The following is a 23,602-nucleotide window of genomic DNA, read 5'->3' as shown; positions in this document are numbered from 1 at the left end:
TGGATGTGATGAGGCCTTTGTGTCAAGGGCAGATAGGGTCCTTTGTCAAAGTCTCTGACTGTTGTCAATAAGATGCCAAGCAAGCCATGCACTGAGCATCCCAGCACTAAAGTAACCTTGAAAACAAAAAGACAGAAATATTCACCATAATCCCACCACCTAAGCGCTCTCTTCCTACCATGCACTGGGCTAGCATTTACCTATGATTGTGTGTTGTCTCCATGGCAACGCTGTCCATGGGAACTGTTAACACCACTGTTCAAAGAGAAATGGTGAGTCTCAACAAAGGTTATGTCACTTGCCCAAGCTCCTGTAGCTGGCGAGATATAATGAGGGAGGAAGCTGGTTGACAGAGAGGAAAAAACACAGATGTGCTACCAGGAGTTCGAGGATTTCCTCCATGAGTAATGCCACCCCAGAGTTCTCATTGCTACATCACAGGCCCAAGTTTCTTTACCTACAAAAGGGGACTTCTAGGAGACATCCCATGAGCCCTGGCATGTCTGTGACTGACCAAGACTTAGTGGGTAGGGAGACATCACCCTCCTCCCACTAGACAGAAAAGGGGGAAAGCAAAGCATAAAATTCCTTACCCCATCTCAGAAGAATCCAGCTCCCAATTCTCAAGACAGCGCCATCCAGAGTCATGGGATTTTCCATGGACAGTTTAATTAAAACGTGTGAAAGGCGGTGGGAGCTGTGTAGGACAGAGTCAAGAACATATACCCTGGCATGTTCCCAGGCTTCTCTGCCAGTCATACTCCACTAGAGCTCCTAGAGGTTAGATTGTCCTGATGGTCCCTGAGCACCTGTGAGCACTGCCTGGGCTTTGGGGATAGGGCTGAGATGTGGTGATTTTCTGTATACTGCTGCCCCAGGGTCTCTCTGCTCTGCCTGTCCACAGCCTGTTCCCTACTGTGCTATCCTGTCAGGTCAAATTGCATCTTTCAATGGTCCTGCTGTGTGTGTTGTTGGTTTTGTGCCTGGAAGATCATCTTGTCCTGACTGAATAGATGCATTTCCCTGTTTCCTGTAAGAGAGTACTGAGGCCCCTGGACATGCTGTGATCTAGGATCTGGGGTGGGTATTGCCCCTCCCTTTCCTCTCCTCTCTTCTTTCTCACACATTGAAGATGTTGATTCATGTCAGAAGCAGACATTTCAAGCCACCAAGGTGTTTTAAAATTGCCATGAAATAAAAGGAGGAGGCAGAGGCCCAGAGAGAAGTGTTCCAGAGAACAAACCCAAGACTTGGACCTAAAACTAAGAGTAGGCCCAATGTCTTCTCTAAATCTTTCTGTGAACAAATGAAATAGTTTGTCTAATGAGGAATCACCACAAATTAAACTCATGCTGAATACCTCCTTGAAATTCTAAGCAACTATTTTCAGTATCTTTGACTCAAAACTTAGGATGTTTTGGGACATAAATATCTTATAGATCAGTTAACCAACATAACAGTTGTATATTAAGATGCCATTCACAGCTGATATTCCTGACATCAAGAAAATGAAGATAATGCTTTATACAGCCCCAAAACAGTGTTGCATGCATAATAATGATCCTATATTAAATAGATGTGATCTGCTTATAATAGATATGCAGGTTGTATGACTTTCTTTGTAACTGTCTTTTTCCTTATTTTAAGACCTTTCAATGCAGCTAGCACTGGTGCATTTCCAAAGCTGTGGGACTGGAGATCAGTGGGTTAGGTACTCGCTGCACAAGCATGAAGATGAGATCAGATTCCAGCACCATGTAAAAAAATAAATGTGTTTTTTTATCCCCAGTGCCTGGGAGGTCAAGGTGGGAAGATCCCTGGAGCCTTCTAGGCAGCCAGTGTAACCAGGTGGTGAGTTCCAGATTCATTGAGAGTCTGTCTCAAAAGATAAGGTAGAGAGTGATCGAGAAAGGCATAGATATTGACCTCTGGGCTCTACAAGATAGAGACAGATGAACACCTACACCCTCTTCCTCAAAACACACAAAGAGAAAAGGAACAGCCCATGCCAGATTCCAGTACCCCTAAAATGCTCCTGGGAAAAAGACTCCCCTTTAAAAAAAACAAACAAACTGTGAGATTGTGAAATTTGAAGGTTGGTCTGAGATCCTGAACCATGCACTCTGATAAGAGCCTCAGTTAGAGTCTAAGAAGGAGCCACAGAGAGGACGCCTTCCTGCCTCAGTAGCTTCTACAGCTTGAGCCCAGTTCCCAAGAAGTGATGACTATCAATTTTCACAGACTAGCCAGGTGACCCTGAAATTGTGACCTACAGGGAAATCAGTCTCACTGACAAATGCTGGGCCTCATAGATCAGAACCCTTGGGACCCTGGTAGATCAAAAAAGCTCTAGGTTTGCTGCAGGGGGGTCTACATTTTTACAGGTTCAGAGCACAAATGTTCACTAGAGATTGAGGACTACTGTCCTAGAGCTGACATAGGATTTGCTCTGGTCTTTGGGAAGAGGAAGATGCAGCCATACTGTATCAAATGGACTGAGCAATCCAGTCAAAACTCCAAGAAAAATGAAAAAAAAAAAAAAAAAAAGGCCAGAGCTGATGAAGAAATGGGTTCACCAAATTTGGAACCCGTGTGTGTGTGTGTGTGTGTGTGTGTGTGTGTGTGTGTGTACACATGAATGTAAGTGGACAAAGAAGTACATACATATGCACATAGAGACCAAGTTCAAAATCAGGTATTTTCCTCAGTCATATTTTTATCTTACTTTTTGAGACAGAGTCTCTCACCAAACCTGGAGCTCCATGCTTTAATCTAGCAAGACTGACTGGCTAGCAAGCCTCAGAAACCATCCTGTCTTTGCCTTCCAAGCACTGGGATTCCAGACATGCCCTGATACACTAGGAATTCTTTTAAATGTAGGTGTGATCAAGGAATGTGAACTGAGACCTATGCTTGCAAAGCAAGCAACACTTCACCAACTGAGCTAGCTCCCCCAGTTTGGAGGCTTAAAATGTAAGGGGATGTCGAGTCTCATGTTTTGTTTTCATAACTTTTCTGTCACTGTAATAAAATACCATGACCAGGGCAAATTATAGGAGGAAGGGTTTGTCTGGGCTTACAATTGTAGAGGGATAAGAGTCTATCAATGTGGGGAAACATGGCAGCAAGCAGGCATGGTAGCCATAGCAGGAAGCTGAGAGCTCACACCCTCAAAGCACAGAAACACACAAAGCACAGAGAGTGAACTGGAAGAATTAGGAGGCTTTAAGCTCTCAGAGCCCATACCCAGTGACACACCTCCTCCATCAAGGCCATACCTCCTAAACCTTCCCAAACAGTTCCACCAACCAGAGACCAAGTATTCAAAGCCCAGAGCCTTTGAAAGACAATTCTCATTCCACCAAGCACACATGCTATATGCTCTATCAGACAGTAATGTTTGGAAGGCAGGTCTCATAATAGGGGATTACTAGAACTTAGCAGTACATGGTCAAAAAGGGGGGTTGTTGTTGCTGCTATTGTTTATATTTTAATTAAAAAGATGTACAGTATTTAGTGAAGTCAAATCTCCTTCTGACATTCAGCCTTCTGCTTTGGGGTAGTATACATGCATCCCTATTGAACTATAGACAGATCTACAATGTCTTTTAAAGATAAGACAGAGATTTGGTTGCTTATCTTTCTCCCATTTAGGAGTATAATTGCTCAGAAGTAATTAAATGATTCTGAGATACTCTACTCACTCTGTATTTACAAGATATTTGTACCTTGGAACCTACTGCTACTAATTAGAGGCTCTTATTTTGCAATCACTCATAATTTGTTTCTTCCTAAGCTGATCTGGCTCATGAATGTGTGATCAAGCTCCACTCAGCTCTTCACCGATGTGTATTCCGACCCCAATTCAAGCACCACCATTGCTTAACCCTGGTTTTGTTCCTCTCTCCTGCCAGAGGTCTAAAATCGCTGTGTTTGAAAAGATGTGGACGTACATGAAATCTGCAGAACCGTCCGTGTTTGTTCGGACCACAGAGGAGGGCATGATCAGAGTGAGAAAATCTAAAGGCAAATATGCCTACCTCCTGGAGTCCACCATGAACGAGTATATTGAGCAACGCAAGCCCTGTGACACCATGAAAGTGGGAGGTAACTTGGATTCCAAAGGCTATGGCATTGCGACACCCAAGGGGTCCGCCCTGAGGTAAGTACCCAGATCTGCTTCTTTCGTGCTCCCTCTGCCCACCCTATCTCTCAGGAACGAAGCTGCTGCATTTACCACAGGCCCCCATGCATAATGTGAGCCTCCAAGAAGAGATCCTCTGAAATGCCTGTGGGCCTGAAAGATTCCAGCCACCTGTGATCTTCAACCCTGAGGTTGGAAACTGACCTGGGGGCTTCAGCTTGCTTTGATGTTACCCACTGTGTGTCCCTCCCCATGCCCTGCTTTCCATCTCACTCCTTAAGCTGAGTGTTGAGATGAAGCCTGTGCTTCTGTCCTGTGATCTGTGACATGCTATCCCTTGCTAGAGACCTTGTATCCAACTCAGCCATGAACAGGGTTCTCCAGCTTTATGGACTCTTGACAAAAAATGGTTTATAATGTGTCTCTCAACAGTAGAAACACATTGTCCAAATGAAAAGTGCATCTGTCCAAGCCTTGAGAAATGCTCAAATCAAAGTACCTCCTAGTGAAGAGGTCTAAGCCAACACAGCCTGTGTGCCTGCCTTGACACCGGCTTTTTTTTTTTTTTTTTTTTTTTAGCAGAAGTGGGTTGATCAGCAAAGAGGCAACGTCAATATTATGCTCAAGTAAGGAAGCTTTGCTATTCTTTCTAAATAGCTAAGAGCAAGTCCTGCATTCTTAAAATCAGATGGGCTAATATAGAGTTAATTCTAGAGTTTGCTACTAGCCTGCAGAAGGGAAGACATCTGATCACCCAGCCCCTAGGTTTTCTCACCTGTACAGAAAGAACTGACACCCAGGTCTCCTGAGGTCAAGAAGATTGTGAGTCAAAATGGGATAAACGAAAGTTGAGCATTTAATCCCCACATTCATGAGACAGAGACAGGAGGATCCCTGTGTGTTCAAGGCCAGCCTGTTCTACATATCGTGTTCCAGGCTACCCAAGGCTATTCAAAGAGACCCTGTCTTAACAAAACAAAACAAAACAAAACAAAACAAAACAAAAAAAAAAAAAAAAAAAACAGGCAAGCAATGGATGGGAAAACTACATAAAGGATAAAGGATACCATCTTAGGAAGAGCTAGAAGAGTTAATAAAGGCTGTAAAAGGATGGAGAGGGGCTGCTTCACATGACAGCCATGGTCACTCTGCCTTGATTCATTCATTAGTGGAAATGACACCATGTTCCATCATTATCCCAGGCACCGGCATAGCAGCTGGCACCACAGTTCTGAACAAGGCACCCTTCCCATGTAACTATACAATTGCAAGAGGAGGCAGCCATTCAACAGCTTATAATTGCTTAATGTTTCAATAATAATCATGAAAGGTACTAAGATAGTCTACAAAAGAGACCCTAGAGGACATCTATTTCCAGTAACAAGATAGAACCAAATTGTCACTGTAAGATATGTGGGTATGGTGGATAGGATGTAAGAACCATCCTTTTAAATGCAAGTTAGGAACTCTCCAGGGCCAAAATGGAGGGGAAATAAACAAGACCAAAGTGAAAAGCAGAAGCTAATGATTTGGGAACTACCCTAAGCAAAACAGAGTTGCAGATTACACAACATCCCATGTACTCTGGAGTCAGTAATACAAGCAGGACATCAATCAGAGACATGAGAGGGAGAGAGAGAGAGAGAGAGAGAGAGAGAGAGAGAGAGAGAGAGAGAGAGAGAGATTTTAAAGTTTGAGTGAGCAGTACATGAAGAATAACCTGCTCAAAGACACTAATGCAAGAAATCATAACACAAGGAATAGACTGGGGGCTGAGGGGACAGGCTTAGCTTGGAACATGAGGCTGAACAGGGTTTTGTAAAAGATTCTAGTCTTTATTCAAATGCCAATAAAAGGCTTTCAAGAATTTTAAGTAATTCTCCAGAAGTTCAAACAATAAAGATGGCAGCCAGGATTTAGACATTACTGTCTCCAACCTTAGCAAAGGGAACACTCGTGGCCTGGTAGTCAGCAACCAGGCTCCATCACCCTGAAAAAAACTCACAAGACTCTCTGTGTAACTTTAGGCAGACTTTAAATGAGATCCAGACAGTAGTGTTTGTTGAGGAAATGGCTTTTGTTCCCAGAACTTACAGATCATCAGCCTAGAAAGGTGCAGAGTAAAGAATCAGATGTCATAGGTTCAAGAAAAACCAGTGGTTGTCTCGTGGCTTTGTGGTCAAGGCCATCATCAGCTAACAACAAGGCTCAAAGAGGTGCTATGGTCTGTCCATCAACAGAGGGCTGAAACAGCCCCTACCCTGACACAAGCATTTGGAATAAGAAGACAGCCTGAAAAGCATCAGAAGTTTCAGTGACAGGGACCTATAATTTGAGTACTCTACACTGCAGTGCCTTTCTACTACAGTAACAGCCCCTGCTGTGGCATGAACGTGATCTGGTTTCATCCCTATGCACTGTCATTAGCCCCATGCTACAAAGGTCCAGATTCGAGAAAACAGACAGCAGGTGCGCACAAGGTTTGAGGCCAGTCTGTCTGACTCAGAGCTCAGGGATATGACTTATTCAAAAGCAGCTCCAGGGTGGATGATTGATGCCTCTGTCAAAAGCAGGTGCTAGACTGAGGCCAAATGATAACCATCAATTCAAGAAAAAAAATTAAGCTTTTGGAGTCTAGAACAGCCACTGGGCAGTCTTGACAGCAGAATGTGGTGACAGGCTCTGGCTTAAAGGTATCAGGCCCCTTTGCTTTGAATAGCTGTGGTGCATTTTCGACACTCAAAGACTCTTCCCAGGTTCCACACCAGGAATCTGAATCTGCAGTAAAGAAAGGCCTGTTGTGAATCTGCACTAAAGAAATGGGGCTGTTGTGGTTTGAGAATGAGAACAAGAAAAGGAAGAGAGAAACCCCCAAAGGATCCAGTTACAGGATTCTCCGAGGCCAGAAGCTTCCAGATCACACATAGCATAAATTCACATGGGTGCGCACTCAACCACAAAAATAAAACTAGTAAATAATAAATCCATTCATCTTCAGTTACAGAAGCCCAGTGACCCACCTGCACATCAGGAATTCTCTCGCTGCAGGGGAGCACCTACCCAAACTTCTCCCATTCTCCTTTCTCTGGAGTACTTGATGGTAACCATGGATCATGTGACTCCTGACCAAACAACACAAGAGTAAAGCTTCCAGGAGAGGGCCCAGCATTTCTGCTTGGGAAATCTGCATGCTGTCTATGGGATTCTGCTTCTCAACTGTGATAGAAGAGGTCAATGTTGGGGTCTGGACTGCCAAATTAAGTGCATGAGTGTAAGCCTGTGGAATGAAGGTTAGATCCCAGAAACCCACATAAAAGCCAAGCCAGTGCAGCACCTACTTATAACCTCAACACTCAGGGAGAGGTGGGGGATTTTTCTGGACAAACTTGACTATCTATACTAGCTAAAAGTGATTAGCCTCAGGTTCAGCTAGAGACCTTGCTTTAGTAAATAAAGTGGGAGCAATTGAGGAAGATGCCTGACATCGGCTCCAGACCTGTACACACACAGACACATAAACCTGCATCTGGTTCTGTCTCCCCACCAAACTTGCATACACACACGTACACATACTGCACACATAAGCAAAAAAAAAAAGAAAAGAAAAGGATCATTGTTTAGCTGCTAAGAGTATATGCATACACAATGCAGCTAGTTTCCACTGTATCTCTGCCTCCTCACACACCCAAGATTGGAGGCACTGTTTCACCAAGATGATTCAAACCTGAGAGATGTGTATTTGCCTGCTCCAGCTTCTTTACGTCTGTTACTCGATCCCAGGAAACCACTCTGTAGACAAGCAGAAACCAGGGCAAGCGAGAGGGAAGGCCTTGCCCTCTGAACCATCACACTTTTTTTGAAAACTGTTAAGTCACTCACAAGACTGGAAGGTGCTTAAAGTTCCTGGTATAAATGTGATTCTGTATGTTCAGGACATGGGTACAAGTTTCTTACCATTCCATCAAAGGCAGAACGATAACAGCCATCCAGGCAGGTGTTCTGCAGGCCTAGTGCCACCTCCATGTGTTCTGCAAAATATGCTACCTCCGCACACTAGGGAACTTCCCTTCCAGCCTGCTACACATTGCTCCAAGATAGACTGTGCATTTCTGCCTCCTAAGATCAGAAAACTGGTGTCTAGAGAATATGGATGTAGCTAAGTCAGTAAAGTGATTATCACACAAACTTAGGGAGCCATGTTTAATTCTCAGAACCCACATATACATAGCATGGGCCAATAATTTCAAGGCTAGAGAAACAGAGACAGGAGGATTCTTGAAGCTCACTACCACCCAATCTGTCTATCCATATCAGCAATCTCCAGGTTAGTGAGATATACTGTCTCAAGAAACAAGAGAGCAATATGGGAAGGCATCCAATGTTGACCTATGACCTCCACATGTATATGTTCATGTATAAATGCCCACACCAGCATGTGCATATAACACAGAGAGAGAGAAAGACCCAGATACCAGAAGGAAGGAAGGAAGGAAGGAAGGAAGGAAGGAAGGAAGGAAGGAAGGAAGGAAGGAAGGAAGGAAAAACCTGAGACCCAAATGTTGCTCAAACACCTGTCAGCTCTGCTTAGCAAGAGCCAGGTCATGGTCCCCACTGTGTGTTAAAAGACTATTGGTGACAGAATAATGTTTGCCTCCCTGCAATACTCTGATGAAGCAAGGCAGCTCGACACTTGGCTTTTCATTTGGACAGGTGGCATTCCTTTGAAACAGATGCTGTTTGTTGGCTGTCTCTGCATGTTTGGGCTTGGGTGAGGGGCTGAGTTATGTTTCTGAAGCCCTTGGGTTGTAGCTAAAGATGGATGGGCCAATGCCAGTCACTAGGGGAAAGCCAATTAGTAAATCCACTAATTATAATCTGGCCTTCTGGTGCCAACTAAATGTAAGTGCCCAGATATACTGCAGTCTCTTCCCTGAGATGCATAATCCCTTTAGTTAGAGACAAAGTGTTCAAATCTCCTAAATCAAGGTTCATGACCTCTATTTACAAACCCAAGCAAGAGTCTATACTAGATTATAGATTAGTCTATACTCTGTTGAATTCATGGCTAATGGCTCTCCTTCACAAACCATAGGCCAGGAGTTTAATGAATTTGCTAAGTTATACCCTAATCAAGACATTGGTTAAAGTCTGATCTTTAACTGACTGTGGTTATGTGGGGGCTTTTGTGGTCTCTGTAATTGTAACATCTCTGTCTCCTGTCACATCTTGTCCATGCCAGATGTTTGGGCCAAGGGGACAGGAACACAAGGCAGCTATTTCCCTGAACCCTCATGAATAACAAGTACTCAGAAAGGTCTGATATCTACTCCCTGGGCTACTTCACTTCACAGCTCCTCTTCTGATACCCAGCCCACACACGACATTGTTCATAGGACTGCAGGAGTCATGGTGAGAAAAGCAACCCTAGTCCCTAAGTGGTGTAGTGTCCAGAAGAGATCCTGAGCAGAAACACACACTTACTGTTTTGCTGGAGATGGAAGATAATTAATGGTAATCAATGGGAGAAGCAGCCATGACTAAGAGACAGGATTTTCCAATAGCAGTGGACAGAAACCCTGAAGAACTATAAGAGAAAATACTAGAGGACCGGAGTGGGCAGGTGCAGAAGTTGGCAAGTGTAGAGCTTGTCTGGAATAGCTAGGGTCCTGCCAACTGGAAGAAATGTCAGAAAGTAGGGGCCGTGAGTTACTGTCTATAGGGAAGGGTGGCAGCTGTTGCTGCAATTTGGGTTGGATGTCAGCTGAGGTCAAAAGAGTAACCCAAAGACAAGAATGAACCTTGATTCTAAATGTTATCCGGAGGTGGTTTGGAGTGAAAGTAGGCAGGAAAGGAGGGTCTCGGGCAGATAAGTCACTTTCAAAGCTGTCCTGGACATCTTGGAAGGAGGCAGTGAACCGGTCACAATTTATGATGGGTCAGATACGAGGAAGAAGTGGCTGGCACCATGTCCATTATAGTCTTTGCTTTAAAGCTGAGTAGTTTGAGAAGTTAGCTTTATTGAGATTTGGTTCTGTTGGCCAAGGACTAAACAGGTACCAACTGCTGCCAAGGACTTCACTTCCCAAACAGAATCACCTCAGCTTTTCTCTGAAATTCCTAAAAGGTCGTGTAAGGCATAGCTTTGAGGGGTGCCAGCTTCCTAGCCCATCAGCTAGGATGATACAAGCTGCCAGGCATCTCCTCAAGTTGATTGCTGCCTTCCTCCTCCTCCTCTTCCTCCTCTTCCTCTTCTTCTTTTAGTTGATTTCTTCCATTTTTTTATGTGTTCAGTTTACATCATGATCCCAGACCCTCTTCATCTCAGTAACCCTCACACAGCCCCACCCTCTCACCTTTTCCTCTGAGAAGGGAGAAGAGTCCCCAGGTACTAACCCACACTGGTACATCAAGTCGCTATAGGACCAGACACATCCAATCCCACTCGGCACGTGATCCACAGGCAGGCATCAGAGTCAGGGACAGCCCCTGCTCTAGTTGTTGGGGGACCCACTAGAAGACCAAGCTGCATATCTGCTACATATTGCAGGGTGCCTTGGTCCAGCCCATGTATGCTCTTTGGTTGATGGTTCAGTCTTTGAGACCCTGCAAGGGTCCAGATTAGTTGACTCTGTAGGTCTTCTTATGGACTCCCTATGCCCTCTGGATCCCTCAATCCTTCCCCCAACTCTTTCACAAGACTTCCCAAGCTCCGTCTAATGTTTGTCTGTGATTCTCAACATCTCTTTCAGTCAGCTGCTGGGTGGAGCCTCTCAGAGGACATTTATGCTAGACTCCTGTCTACAAGCCTAACAGCATATTAATAATAGTGTCAGGGATTAGTTCTTGTCCATAGGATGAATGTCAAGTTGGGCCAGTCATTGGTTGGCCATTCCCCTAGGCCTGTGCTCCATCTTTGTCCTTATACTTCTTGTAGGCAGGACAAATTTTGGGCTGAAGATTTTGTGGGTGGTTTGGTATCCTTATCCCTCCACTGGGAGTCCTGCCTGGCTACAGGAGGTACCCACTTCAGGCTCCAGCCTGTCTGGTCTGTTTTTTGAGGTTTTGTTTGGGTTTTGTTGGTGGTGGTGGTGGTGGTGGTGGTGGTGGTGGTGGTGGTTGGTTGGTTGGTTTTTTTTTCTCCCAAATATAAAAGAATCTCTGGATTGCTCAACAACAATTCCATCTCACCAGAGCTCCCATGGGCTACGTTTTTCTCCTTTCACACTACTTACAAAAACTGTCTAAATTAGCATCTGGGTAAAGAAAGAAGGAATGTGATGGCCACATATCAAGGATGTACAAGATGCACACATGTGGGGACCCAGGGGCAGCTCTGGTGGCCTTCCTCCAACACTGTTTTTTGTTTTGTTTGTTTGTTTTGTTTTTTGGGGTTTGTTTGTTTGTTTGTTTGTTTGCCTGGTGCTGATCTGAAAACTATAGAAAGCTATGTGGAGTTCTCTTCTCCCAGACAATCACACTGACTCTGGAAATAATTGGAAAACTAAAAAAACAAGTGATCTGTGTGGCATCCAATCTATTCCTCTAAAGACTCAGACCCGACTTCAGTGTCTATTAGATTCCCAGGAGAGCTGGTTTTAAGGGGGGGAAAAGGCTCTTCCAGACTCCAATCATCTGGTTCCACAGGCCCATGGTGTGGGATAGAGGAACATAGAGACTGAATGACTCTCCGAGGATTCTGCTCTGCAAATGAGGGGTAGGAAAGTTTAGGGGAAAGGACAGGCCAGCAGTAGGGGCCAAGCAGGAGGAGGGGTAGCATATAGCAGCAAGGCTGTTGGGGAACCTAGACAGTAGTCACCAGCTTTGGAGGCACATAAGGCAATTCAGGTCGTAGGTCTGTGACTTTGCCAGTGTCTGGCCTTGCCAGGTCACAAAAGCTTTATAAGTCTCTGCTTTCTTATCTAGAAAGTAGAATTGGACCACTGAGGTGACTGAGAGTGGCTTTCTCCACAGTCCTGGAGATCTGAGTTCAATTCCCAGAACCTATGTAAAGGTGAAAGGAGAAACCCAACTCTGTCAAATTGTCCTTCATCTACATGTGTGCACACTCACGTGCGCACGTGTGCGAACGCGTACACACACACAAACACATCCTGTAGCACATGCTCACCACACACACAAACAGACATACACACATCCTGTGGACACACACATGCTCACCCCCGACCTACACACACACAAACACATTCTGTGGCACATGCTCACACACATACACATACATACACACAAACACACAACCTGTGACACATACATATGCTTACCCCCACACATATACATACACACACACATATACACACACATCCTGTGGCCCATGCACATACTCACCCCACACACATACACACAAACATCCTTTGGCACATGCACATGCTCACTCACACACACACATACATGTCTTGCACACACACACAGCAATAAAAAACTGGAATAATAATTACATGAAGTTTCTTCAACAAACTGACAAAATTCCACAAAGGACCTGTCACAGAAAACACTCCTTAAGGTTTTCTATCCATCTCCTCCTTAGACCCATGGAAAGTCACTTTAGATCTAAATAATTTGTTCCTTCTCTGTAAAACTCACCCATGTCAGAAATCCACGGGAGCCTAGCCCATCTCTCTCTCTCTCCACTGCACACACTGGCTACATTTGAAATAAAATGTCTCCAAGAACAATCTTGTGGTCCTCCCCCACAAGGAACACACTGAAAAACTAAAACACTAATATTTCATTTCTCCCTCCCTCCCACACTCACAAGTATCAGCCTCTCCTGCTATAGCTGGTGCAGGGCCCTGCTGCTAAGGATAAATACAGTATGTCCCAGGGAAATGGCAGTCCCTTTCAATTGGTCTTTGCCTCCCGATGGGTAGCCAGGGATACATGTTGTCATGGTAACCCCATGAACTCAGTGACCCAGGTCAGGTCTGATCAGAGACAAAGCACTCTTGGCAGAAAGGCTGTCTAGTCTGCATCCTCCATCCTCTGAAGGGCTGGAGAAGGAGAAAGAAAGAAAGAAAGAAAGAAAGAAAGAAAGAAAGAAAGAAAGAAAGAAAGAAAGAAAGAAAGAAAGAAAGAAAGGGAAGCCAAAGCCAATGGATAAGAAGGGAGAGTGAAGGAATAGGAGAAAGGCTTGGAGGAGGGACAAAGAAGAGGAAGAGGGAAGGAAAGAAGGAAGGAAGGAAGGAAGGAAGGAAGGAAGGAAGGAAGGAAGGAAGGAAAGAAGGAAGGAAGGAAAGAAGGAAGCAAGGAAGGAAGGAAGGAAGGAAAGAAGGATATGTTAAGTGTATGTGTGTTTATGTGTGTGTGAGTATGATGTATGTGTGTTTTTATGTGTGTGTCTATATGTGTGTTTATGTGTGTGTATGTATGTGTGTATGCACTTACATGTGCATATGTATGTATGTGAGTATTCATGTGTGTGTGTGTGAGTCAATTTTTATGTGTGTGTTTATGTGCATGAGTGTTTATGTGTGCAGGGGGTGTTTATATGTGTGAGAGGGTGTTTATATGTATTTGAGTATTTGTGTGTTTATATGGGTGGATGGATGTTTATATGTATGGAGGACGAATGTTTGTGTGGGGGGTGTTTTGTGTGTGGGAGTGTTTGTGTGTGGGGAGTGTGTGGGAGTGTATATATGTGTGTTTATGTGTGTGTGTGGGTGTTTATATGTGTGTGGGAGTGTTTGTGGGAGTGTGTGTATGTGGGAGTGTTTACGGCTGTGGGAGTACACCCATATACACATGCAACTTTGAGCACATTTAAATAGAGATGGAGATTTTTCCAAAGGAGAGAAGCTTTCTCAGGTCAGTACACCCGGGTGGACCACAAAGAGCATGGAGAAAGCATCTTAGGATACCGGGGCAGTCTCCAGGCCATGTGTCCAGGCCTAGAATGTGGTAAGGGCTTGCTTAGTGACAATTATCTCAATGTTCATTGAGCACTTACAAGAAGTACTGCCTGTGTCATCTTATTCACACAGTAGGGCTATTAATGTAATGTTGTCACTGTCTTCATCAAACGATTCAGGAAACTGAGGCACAGGGAGGTGACAGAACTGGTCCAAGATTTCCTAAGTTGGATTCCCAATCAAGCAGGCTCATTTCCAGGATGTTTCCTCCAGTATTAAACAAGAGTGTCTCCTCAGAGATAGACATGTAAAGAAAAGGTGACAGGACAGTTAGGATCGCAGCCAGGTGTCGTGGCACACTACTATAATCTCAGCCCTCAGGGAGTAGAGGCAGGAGGATTAGCCATTCACAGCCAGCTTTGTCTATATAATCAGTTCAAAGCCACCCTGGGCTACAAGATATCCTGTCGAAAGAAAGAAAGAAAGGAAGAAAGAAAGAAAGAAAGAAAGAAAGAAAGAAAGAAAGAAAGAAAGAAAGTCAAATAAAATATAAGATCATTTAATATATAGTTTTCAACACATACACCACACACACACACACACATTTAGACTTATGCAACTAATGTGGAAATTGAAAAACACATTCCTACTTCTAGCCTGAATTCCATAGTGAACACTCTTGTCTCCATTTTCCACTGTTCATCTGTGGAGCATATGTGTGACCTCCCTGAGATGGGGCCATCCTCTAAGCTAATGTCTGGCCATATACTTACATCCAAATGGCAGAAGTATATGCAGCACACAGTGATGTCTCCCTGTGATGATTTAAACTGAACTCCTCCCCCCAAAAATGCATGCCTCCTAAAATTCCATATGCTTTGGTTTTTTCCCACTTGGTGGAGCAGATCCCTTCAGACTGCCGGCATGAGGCCCTCACAGCTCCTGTGTATTCAGTGCTCTGTGTGTTCAAGTACTGTCTCCACCTAGCCTTGGATCTAGCTTACCTCATCTCCAGTCTCTACCTAAGATTCAGGGAGATGATAATTAGCCTAGGTTCTCAAAAGGTTGTGCAACCTGCTTAGGTACAAACTCTGATGGTAAAGCCTGCCTTGTTTTTCACAGCCCCACCGCTGTGCTAATGAAGGCAGCCACCTGCCATGCATCACTGCCTTTGTCCTTAAGGCATGGTCTTTAAAGCATTCAAGGAAACACTGGGAACACAAGACAGTAGTATCTCTGGCCCCAACACCATAGGAAGAGGCAACCCTGCCTTCCTGATTAATTATCACACAGGACAAGAGTGGAATCACAAAGACAAACAGACTTGCTCTGGCGGTTGCTAGAACTCCGCAGTTACCACTCCAGGCTGAGCAGCTCGTAAATGGCAAAGCAACACATTAGAGAGAGAGGAGGAAGGTGAGAATGTGAGGCAGAGAGGAAGAAGATGAGCAACACAAGAAATGATGGCCCTTACCTAAGCGAGAACAGCAGCGCTCGCTCACCGGGGCTGTGTTTTGCCTGCCAGAGCCCGGCTTTCTCCTGCTGATATACAAATTGTATACTCGCATCTTCCTAGCATCCATCAAAAACAGCAAGCTCCTCAACAACTTCATCTCAAACACCCCGGGGCCTTTTTTTGATTTTTCTGAGACAGTAGCTGATACAGCACAGAGCCAGACCAAGAGGGGAAAGGTTTTGATGTACACCCGACTCTGCCACTTGGGGCTTGTGGATTTGGAAATCAAGTGTATGTTAGGAAACATCTGCCCTGTGTTCAAACTCTTCCATGTTATAGATCTTCCATCTTGGCAGCAGTGGCAGTTAGGACTGGAGTTAGGACTGATGGTGGCCTCCAGGTCTGCTAGGAAGCAGCAAGAGTCTATAGGGCAGGTTACCTCACCTCACTAAGCCTCAATTTCCCTAAATATGAAGGAGGTGGCTAGCATTTATTCTGTGTCTAAGTGGTTAAGTAAGTGTGGTAGCTTGTTTTCTGTTGCTGTGAGAGAAGAAAACAAAAGTCCCTTAGGGAAGAAAGGTTTATTTGGCTTACACTTCCAGGTCACAGTCTGTCACCAAGGAAGTTGGAGCAGGAACTCAAGCGACTAGTCACCTGACATCCAGAGTCAAGAGCAGAGAGGGACAAGTTCATCCTTGCTTACCTCCAACGCTCCAGCTTTCTCTAACACCTCCTGCACGTTTGGGGCCCAACCCCTGAAACAGCACTGCACACATCCACAGTGGGTCAGTGTACAATCAAAACACTCCCCAACAGGTATGTACATAGGCCAGCCTAGCCTCAACTGTTCCTCAGTTGAAATTCTCTCCTCGGGTGGTTCTGTGTTTTGGCAAATTGACAGTTTAAACTAACCAGTGCCACAAGATAAATACAAAGTGCTTTACACAGTGAAGTGACCACAAAGCGGCAGCCATCACTAGCTGATTCCTCTGCTGCCTCATGCTCTTGATCTTCCAAATGAGGACGTGTTCTGAACATTGCAAGGTTGTCTTAGGACTAAAAGGAATAACGGGTGCTTCCTTCAAAAGGTTCTTAAATGGAATCTCTTTCTGATCCAAACTGCCTTCTCACAGATCAGCCAATCTCAGCTTTTGTCCTTTGCAATGAGATGGAGGTGTCAAGACATGGAATAAGATGCTCACATGAGTGGCTTTGTTTCCTTTCCAACTGAACACCCCAAATCAGCTCAGAGCCATACAGCATCCACCCATAAGCCTGAAGGCAGAAAGCTCCAGTGTTTGAGCAAAGTCTTGACTAGGAAGAGGCAGAAAGATGGGGCATCACCACAAGGTGAGCCTTTGGAGAAAATATGGGGCCAGATTCTCTAGTAACCTTTTATGAACGGCCCCACCCTAAGATCACAGATCATAATTTTATACACAATGAGCCTCTTGCTCCAAAGGAAATGAGGTTGGTTCCCTTGGGTTAAAGTCATTGTACTGTATGGCTGGCCACAAAAATGTGATTTGTAAAACCATCAAGGGGCTTATATCAGACGTATACAGCCTTTCAGGGGAGACACATAAGAGTTCTCTGCATAAGTTATTCACCTTTATTTTTTAAGTCAATTTATCGATGTTGTTTGGTAGAGCTAAAACCCGAAGGCAGACTTCCATATTCTTGCCACCTCTACTGGACCAACCACATCAATTCTCCAGAGAGGTGGAGCTCTCTAATTCTGACCCAAGGCAGACAGACTAGCATCAGACATCCTCACAGAGAAGGAAGCTTTGACCCTGCCTGTCCTGCTTAAGGGGTCCTGGGACACCTACTCATTCATTGGGGCTCCCTGTGTAACTCCACTAATTCTTTGCTTCTGCTGCTCCAACTCCTCCAACCCTCCCAAGCAGGCAGTCAGCAGCCTCTGAATCAGCAACTTTGAATCAGTTTCTCTGCAGTGATGCTCACTGCCAATGGTGGTATGGACTGGTGAAAAGATGGAAGGGGTTTTAAAGAACACTAAGTGATGTACAGCAATGCTGTCTGAGACCCAGACCTACCGAGTCTTAGTCCTGTTTTTGATCCAGCTCTGACTTCTCTTAACTGTGGTGGGCTGGCTAGTTTTTATGTCAACTCGACAAAAGCCAGGGTCATATGGGAAGAGGGAACCTTAAGAGAGGGGAAAAAATGACTCAGTTAGATTGAACTGTGGGCAAGTCTGTGGGGACACTTTCTAGATTAAGGATTGATGTGAGTGGGTCTAGTCCACTGAGAGCAGTGCCACCCCTGGACAGGTGATTCTGAGTTGTATACAAAAGCAAACTAAGCAAGCCAGTAAGCAGCACTCCCCTACGGCCTCTGCTTCTGTTCTTGCTTCCAAGTTCTTGTCTTGAGACTTTGGCTTCCAACTCACTGTCTTCCACTCCACCTCCTGATCGCGGGATTACAGGTATGCCTCTCCCATGTGTTTTGAATTTACCAGAAACAACAACAAAAAAAAAGAAAGAAAGAAAGAAAGAAAGAAAGAAAGAAAGAAAGAAAGAAAGAAAGAAAGAAAGAAAGACAACTGTCTCTAAGCTGAAGTGACAGATTGCTGGAACATATACATAGCATGCACGAAGTAAAATGGCTTTCATAAGAGGCTCACCTTTGTTAACTTTACTTTTACTAAAAGGTAACTTTCCTCCAGAGGAATCCAACACCTTTGCAGCTACCTACACTTACCTGCACATGTGTGCACTTCAGTGTCTCTGGCATTTGCAGCCATCAGCCCGCATATGCAAGTGTGTGCGCATGTGCACGTGTGTGTGTGTGTGTGTGTGTGTGTGTGTGTGTGCTCACACACACACACACAAGGTTTTTTAAAAAAAAAATTTTTTTAAATGTCTAGCACTAGAGAGGTATCTCAGTGGTTAACAACACTTGCTGTTCTTGCATAGGACCTAGGTTCAGTCCCCAGCAACATGTTGGGCAGCTCACAACTGCCTATGACTCCACCTTCCTCTTCTGGCTTCTGCAGGTACCTAATATACACATCTACACACATACACACACACAGAGAGAGAGAGAGAGACAGAGACAGAGACAGAGACAGAGACAGAGACAGACAGAGAGAGACAGAGACAGACAGAGAGAGACAGAAAGAGAGACAGAGAGAGAGACAGAGAGAGAGACAGAGAGAGACAGAGACAGACAGAAAGAGAGACAGAGAGAGAGAGAGACAGAGAGAGAGAAGAAAGAGGAGGGAGGGAGAGAGAGGGAGGGAGGGAGAGAGAGGGAGGGAGGGAGAGGAAAAGAAAGAGAGATTTCATAGTTAAAAGATAACTTTTTAGCCCACCAGAATTTCTTTTGTAAAAATACTCACACAGTTTCCTCCCTTGTAATTTAACACCAGAAAAAAAATTGTCAATTTTTAAAATTGAAAGATGTATTTGCTAGCAAGCTGTAACCCGGGTTTAATCTCCCCTCCCACAAATCCTTTTTAGACAAAAATAATAATGGCCATTGTCATTATCCACCAAAATCAGTTCTCTGAACCCTGTCTCTATGAGTGACACAGAAGCATACCCGTCAGTAATGTTTGATGGACAGATGCCTATGCAGAGTCTTCTTGAGTTGCTCCTAGGTGGGGACGGTAAAAACAGAAAATCAAACCCCAGATATGTCAGTGAAAGGTGCTGTCTAAGAAAGTGTTCCTTCTTGTTCATGCAACGCAGTATCTCCAAACACCAGGCTGAGGGCCTGCCACGGCCTGCCCAACATAGAGTCCTTAGCAGCCTGCAGTGAAACCTGACAGACAGAGAGACAGCTCTAAGTCCTCCGGCATCCATGCTTCCACTCAGGAGTGTGTGCTACTTGGTGATCATTCTCCTTTAAACATTTCACTCAGCAACATTAACATTTAATTCACTCTTTGTTTTCTCTCACATCCACATTGATTACTGTTTTCCTCATCCACAAAACCTAGATGTTGGGAACCACCCTGGAGGTTGGATTACAATCAACCTGGAGGACGGATTACTGCCCAGAGCCTCAGAGTGACAGTGCCCCTTCAGCTTAACACAAGCTTTCCAAATGCACCCATTTTCCTACAGATTTTCTTTTTCTATACAGCTTAGTCAAATTTTCTTGTGTACATATGCCACATTTTCACTATTCATTTGTCCACACTGATAGACATCTAGGTTGGTCCCATATGGTACTGTTGTGAACAGAGCAAGAGTGACCACAAGTGAGCCAGCAGCTCCGTGGTATGATACAATGTGATATACACCCAGTAGAGGCACAGCTGAACCATATGAAAGTTCTATGAGCAGCTCCCAACTGCCTATGACTCCAGCTTTAGTTTTTTGAGAACCTCAACACCAATTTCCATTATAGCTGTTTACCTAGTCGCCTTCCGATCAGCAGTGAATAAGGATTCGGATGAATCAGTGAATAAGAATAAGGATTCTGACTCGGGCAAACTTTAATCTCAAAACGGTTTGAATTTTCATTCCCCTGATGACTGGGGGTGTTGAATTTTTTTAAAAATTATTCATCATGTACACTTCTTTTAAAATCTGTTCATCGGCCCATTTATTGGTTGGCAGGAGTTGGGGGAATTAATTGTTTAAGTTATTTTAGATTCTAGGTTTCAACCACCAGTTCAATGTATAGCTGGCCAAGAGTTTTCTCCTGTTCTGTAGGCTGTCTGTTCACACGGTTGATAGTTTGTCTTTCGGTGCAGAAACGTTGATTCCATGCCATGTTCTTCGTTGATTCTCGGGGCTATTCCTGTGCTTTTGGAGTCTGCCCCCAAAGCCTCTGCCTATCTCTACAGCTTGGGGTATATTGTCCACATTTTCCTCTACAAGTTTCAAGACTCCAGACTTTAATTTAAGGTCTCTGAACTGTGCAGGGTGACTTTTGTGCAGGGTGAGGAATAAGGGTCTAAGTTTACTCTCCTATGTGTGGAGATCTGGTCTTGCCAGCACCATTTGTTAAGTGGGCTATCTTTTTTAGAGTATAGGTTTTTTGATCCTTTGTCAAAACCTAAGTGGTCGTATCTGTATGAGCTTATTCTCTGTTCTATTGCATTGGTCTGCACACCTGTGTTTATGCACGCACCATGATGCTGTCTTTTCACTATAGCTCTGCAGGATAATTTGAGCCCAGTTATTGGGACGCCTTCAGCAGTGTTCTTCCTGTTTAGTAAGGCTTTGGTTTTATATGGTCTTTTGTGCTTTCGTATTAATTTTTGGATTCTTTTTCTAGTTCTATGTGAGGGGGCTATTATAAATGAGATAGTTTTTCTAATTTCTTTCTCAGAAAGTTCTTTAACTGGTATATGTGAAGGCTACTGATTTCTATGTGTTGGTTTTGTATCATGAAACCTTACTGAAAGCATTCGTTAAATCTAAGAATTTTCTGATAGGGCCTCAAGTGTAGAATCATGACGTCTGTGAAGAAAGAGATGATTGTACTCCTTCCTTCCTGTTTCAGTGTCTTTTACATCGTTGTCTTCCTTATCGCTTTGGCTCCGACTTCACTATGTTGACTAGGAGTGGAAACAGTGGCTACCCTCGCCTCATTCCATGTTTTAGAGGAAATGTTTTCAGTTTGTTTTCCCATTTAGTATAAGGTTGGCTTTATTGTTTTGAGGAATGTTCTGTCTGTTCCTAATTCCTCTAGGATTTTTTATCATGGCTTGGAAGTTAGTTGTAATCTTGTTAACCTTTATAATGAAGAACCGAATCTTCATTTGATTTATTCTGTTCATTATTCTTTCATGCCCCACCCCCATCACCATCTGCCTAATCTTCGTTTCTTGCTGTGGGCTGGGTTTGGGTCCCCTTCTTGTTTTTCTAGAGCCATGAGATGCATTGTTGGTTTTGGTTTTTATTTGAGGTCTCTATGATCTCTGACTGTGAGTACTTCTAACCATAAAACTTCCTCTTAGGACTGCTTTACTGGCTCCCAGAGGCTCTGAAAGGTTATGTTGCTGCTTTCATCTGTTTCTCAAGAATTTTTAATTTCCTTCACAATTTCTTCAGTGATTTATTGTTTGTTCAAGTGTGCTGTTCAGTTTCTAAGTGTTTTGTGTAGTTTCTGAATATTCTCTTACTTCATCCTACAATGATTGGACAGGATACTGCGAATTATCTTGACCTTGTACATGTGTTTGCACGTGCGTTAGTGTGTGCACCTACATATGTATGTGTATGTGTGTTTATGGTTTTGTGTGTATGCCTGCATCTGTGTGTGTGTGTGCGTGTGTGTGTGTGTGTGTGTGTGTGTTTGTGTGTGTGTGTGTCTGTGTGTGTGTGTGTTAAAGCTTGCTTTGTGACCTATGATGTAAGCAACTTTTGAGAAGCTTCCATGTCTCCTGGGTAAAATGTTCTGTAGCACATTAAATCATTACTAAGCCATTAATAACAGTTGCTCTATGATATGATGTACTGAGGTCTCACCCCTGCTTGCACTGCTGGTACTGGGGGTCTGTAACAGTCTGTTCTATGCAAAAGCTTCAGGGGGAATAGACAGTTCGTTGGCCACTGGAAAGGTTACACAGCACCCTATCTTTGGAAGGTAGTAGAACACAGTAGCCATGCACATGGGCTGGAGCCATACAGAGCTGAGTGGGAACCATGGACAGAGTATGGATGGATTGCAGAACACAAGCTATAAAACCTGACAACCATGTAGGAATGTGATCACAGAGTGAAGTGGGTCAATGGTCTTGTCAGAAGCCTGGACCACGATAAACCTTCCATAAAACTTATGCTCATTTCACTGATCTGACTGTCCCTGCACATTGTCTCTGCCTGTATTCTGTTCCTCTTCTCTTCCATTACAGACAGCTAAGTTTTCCAAATAGCCATCCTAAGTACGTGTAGGTGATACTGAATTTAATTTTTCCCATTCATTTATTCATTCATTCATCTGACCAAAAAAAAAAAAAAAAAGAAAAGAAAGAAAGAAAGAAAGAAAGAAAGAAAGAAAGAAAGAAAATTCTCAAACCTATATACAGACAGAGAACCCAGTCTCTACTGTGAAGAATGCTCTACAACAGCAGAAAGGGTCTGCTCTGCTCAGGAAACTAATGGATTATTTGAAGGTGCTAGGTCCACAGAGCAATCAGCTAGAACACTGTTACAGCAGCAGGGACTGCACTATTGAGGCTGGAAGTTTTCCAGTAAGATCAGTCTTGTATAGTCCTTGTTTTTTAAGGTCATGACTCCACCAACACAGGATGTAACTCTTCCCACAATGTCCACAGTAGATTCTGAGAGCCTCACATATTCTCACTCAATTACTCCCTGTACCTTCTCTTCTTTGTCTGTTTCCCTTCCTCTCCTATATGAGTCTGTCTACCTACATCCCCTTACTTTTGAGAGCAGGGGAAGGAAGAAGGAAAGCATAGCACTTCCCCTGGGAAATCCCAGGGACATCCACTAAGACCTTCGCTTACTGGCTCAAACTCAGATAACTCTTATTTTACTCGTTCTTTTTTCTTACTTTTCATTCTTTTCAAGAGAGGGACTGGCAAGGGAGTTGGCTTGTGCAGGAATCTAGAAGACTAAAGAGTGCGTCCCCCCCCCCCCATCAGTTCATGGAAATTGTTTTCTGGGCTTGAAAATTGCCCACATTTAAGCTCCCCATGTGGAGAAAGTGAAATCATAAATACAAAGTCCTTTGCAGGTAGCAAACCAGCCTGCAGTGTCTCTCTCCTTTGCCTTCGGGGATCCATATGCTACAGTCTGCTTAGCTGGCCGACGACTGGCAATCGTAAATCAAAGGTAATGGTTGCAATAAGCAGAGTTCCTGAGAGCTGAAAGTATTTCCAAGGGAGGGACCAGCACACCTCTGATCACACTTGAGCCACAGAACAGCCAAAGGTTCCATCTGCCAAAAACAAACAAGTAACTAAGACGATGAAAAGTGGAGTGTCCACCGTCAACGTGGGGTATGATGGGAAACTTAACCTCATCCAAGGGAAAGGTCCAGGGCAGGGGGCCACAGGGACAGAGCTGAATTACACAGCCAGCCTACTCATCAAGGCTCCCTGCTGCCTACTGAGACATCTCCAACCAGCCCCACTCCTTCCTCTCATTATAGCTGCACAGTGGCCTATGAATAGTCCTTGGGTATATTAAG

The 23,602-nt window shown here is 44.2% G+C and overlaps 1 protein-coding gene across 2 annotated transcripts in view; it reads left to right on the top strand.

Annotated features, from left to right (window-relative positions):
• Gria1 (glutamate ionotropic receptor AMPA type subunit 1) overlaps positions 1–23,602 on the top strand; it is a 318,930-nt gene that overhangs the window by 274,563 nt on the left and 20,765 nt on the right. For both annotated transcript variants that reach the window (XM_034506141.2, XM_034506142.2), the window contains exon 13: positions 3,915–4,162. In XM_034506141.2, coding sequence (XP_034362032.1) covers positions 3,915–4,162 — 248 coding nt within the window. The remainder of the gene's footprint in view (positions 1–3,914; positions 4,163–23,602) is intronic.

Source organism: Arvicanthis niloticus, chromosome 6, assembly GCF_011762505.2.
Source record: "Arvicanthis niloticus isolate mArvNil1 chromosome 6, mArvNil1.pat.X, whole genome shotgun sequence".
Lineage (NCBI taxonomy): Eukaryota > Metazoa > Chordata > Mammalia > Rodentia > Muridae > Arvicanthis > Arvicanthis niloticus.
Note: the sequence above shows the minus strand (reverse complement) of the source record. Positions and strands in the feature narration are given on the sequence as shown.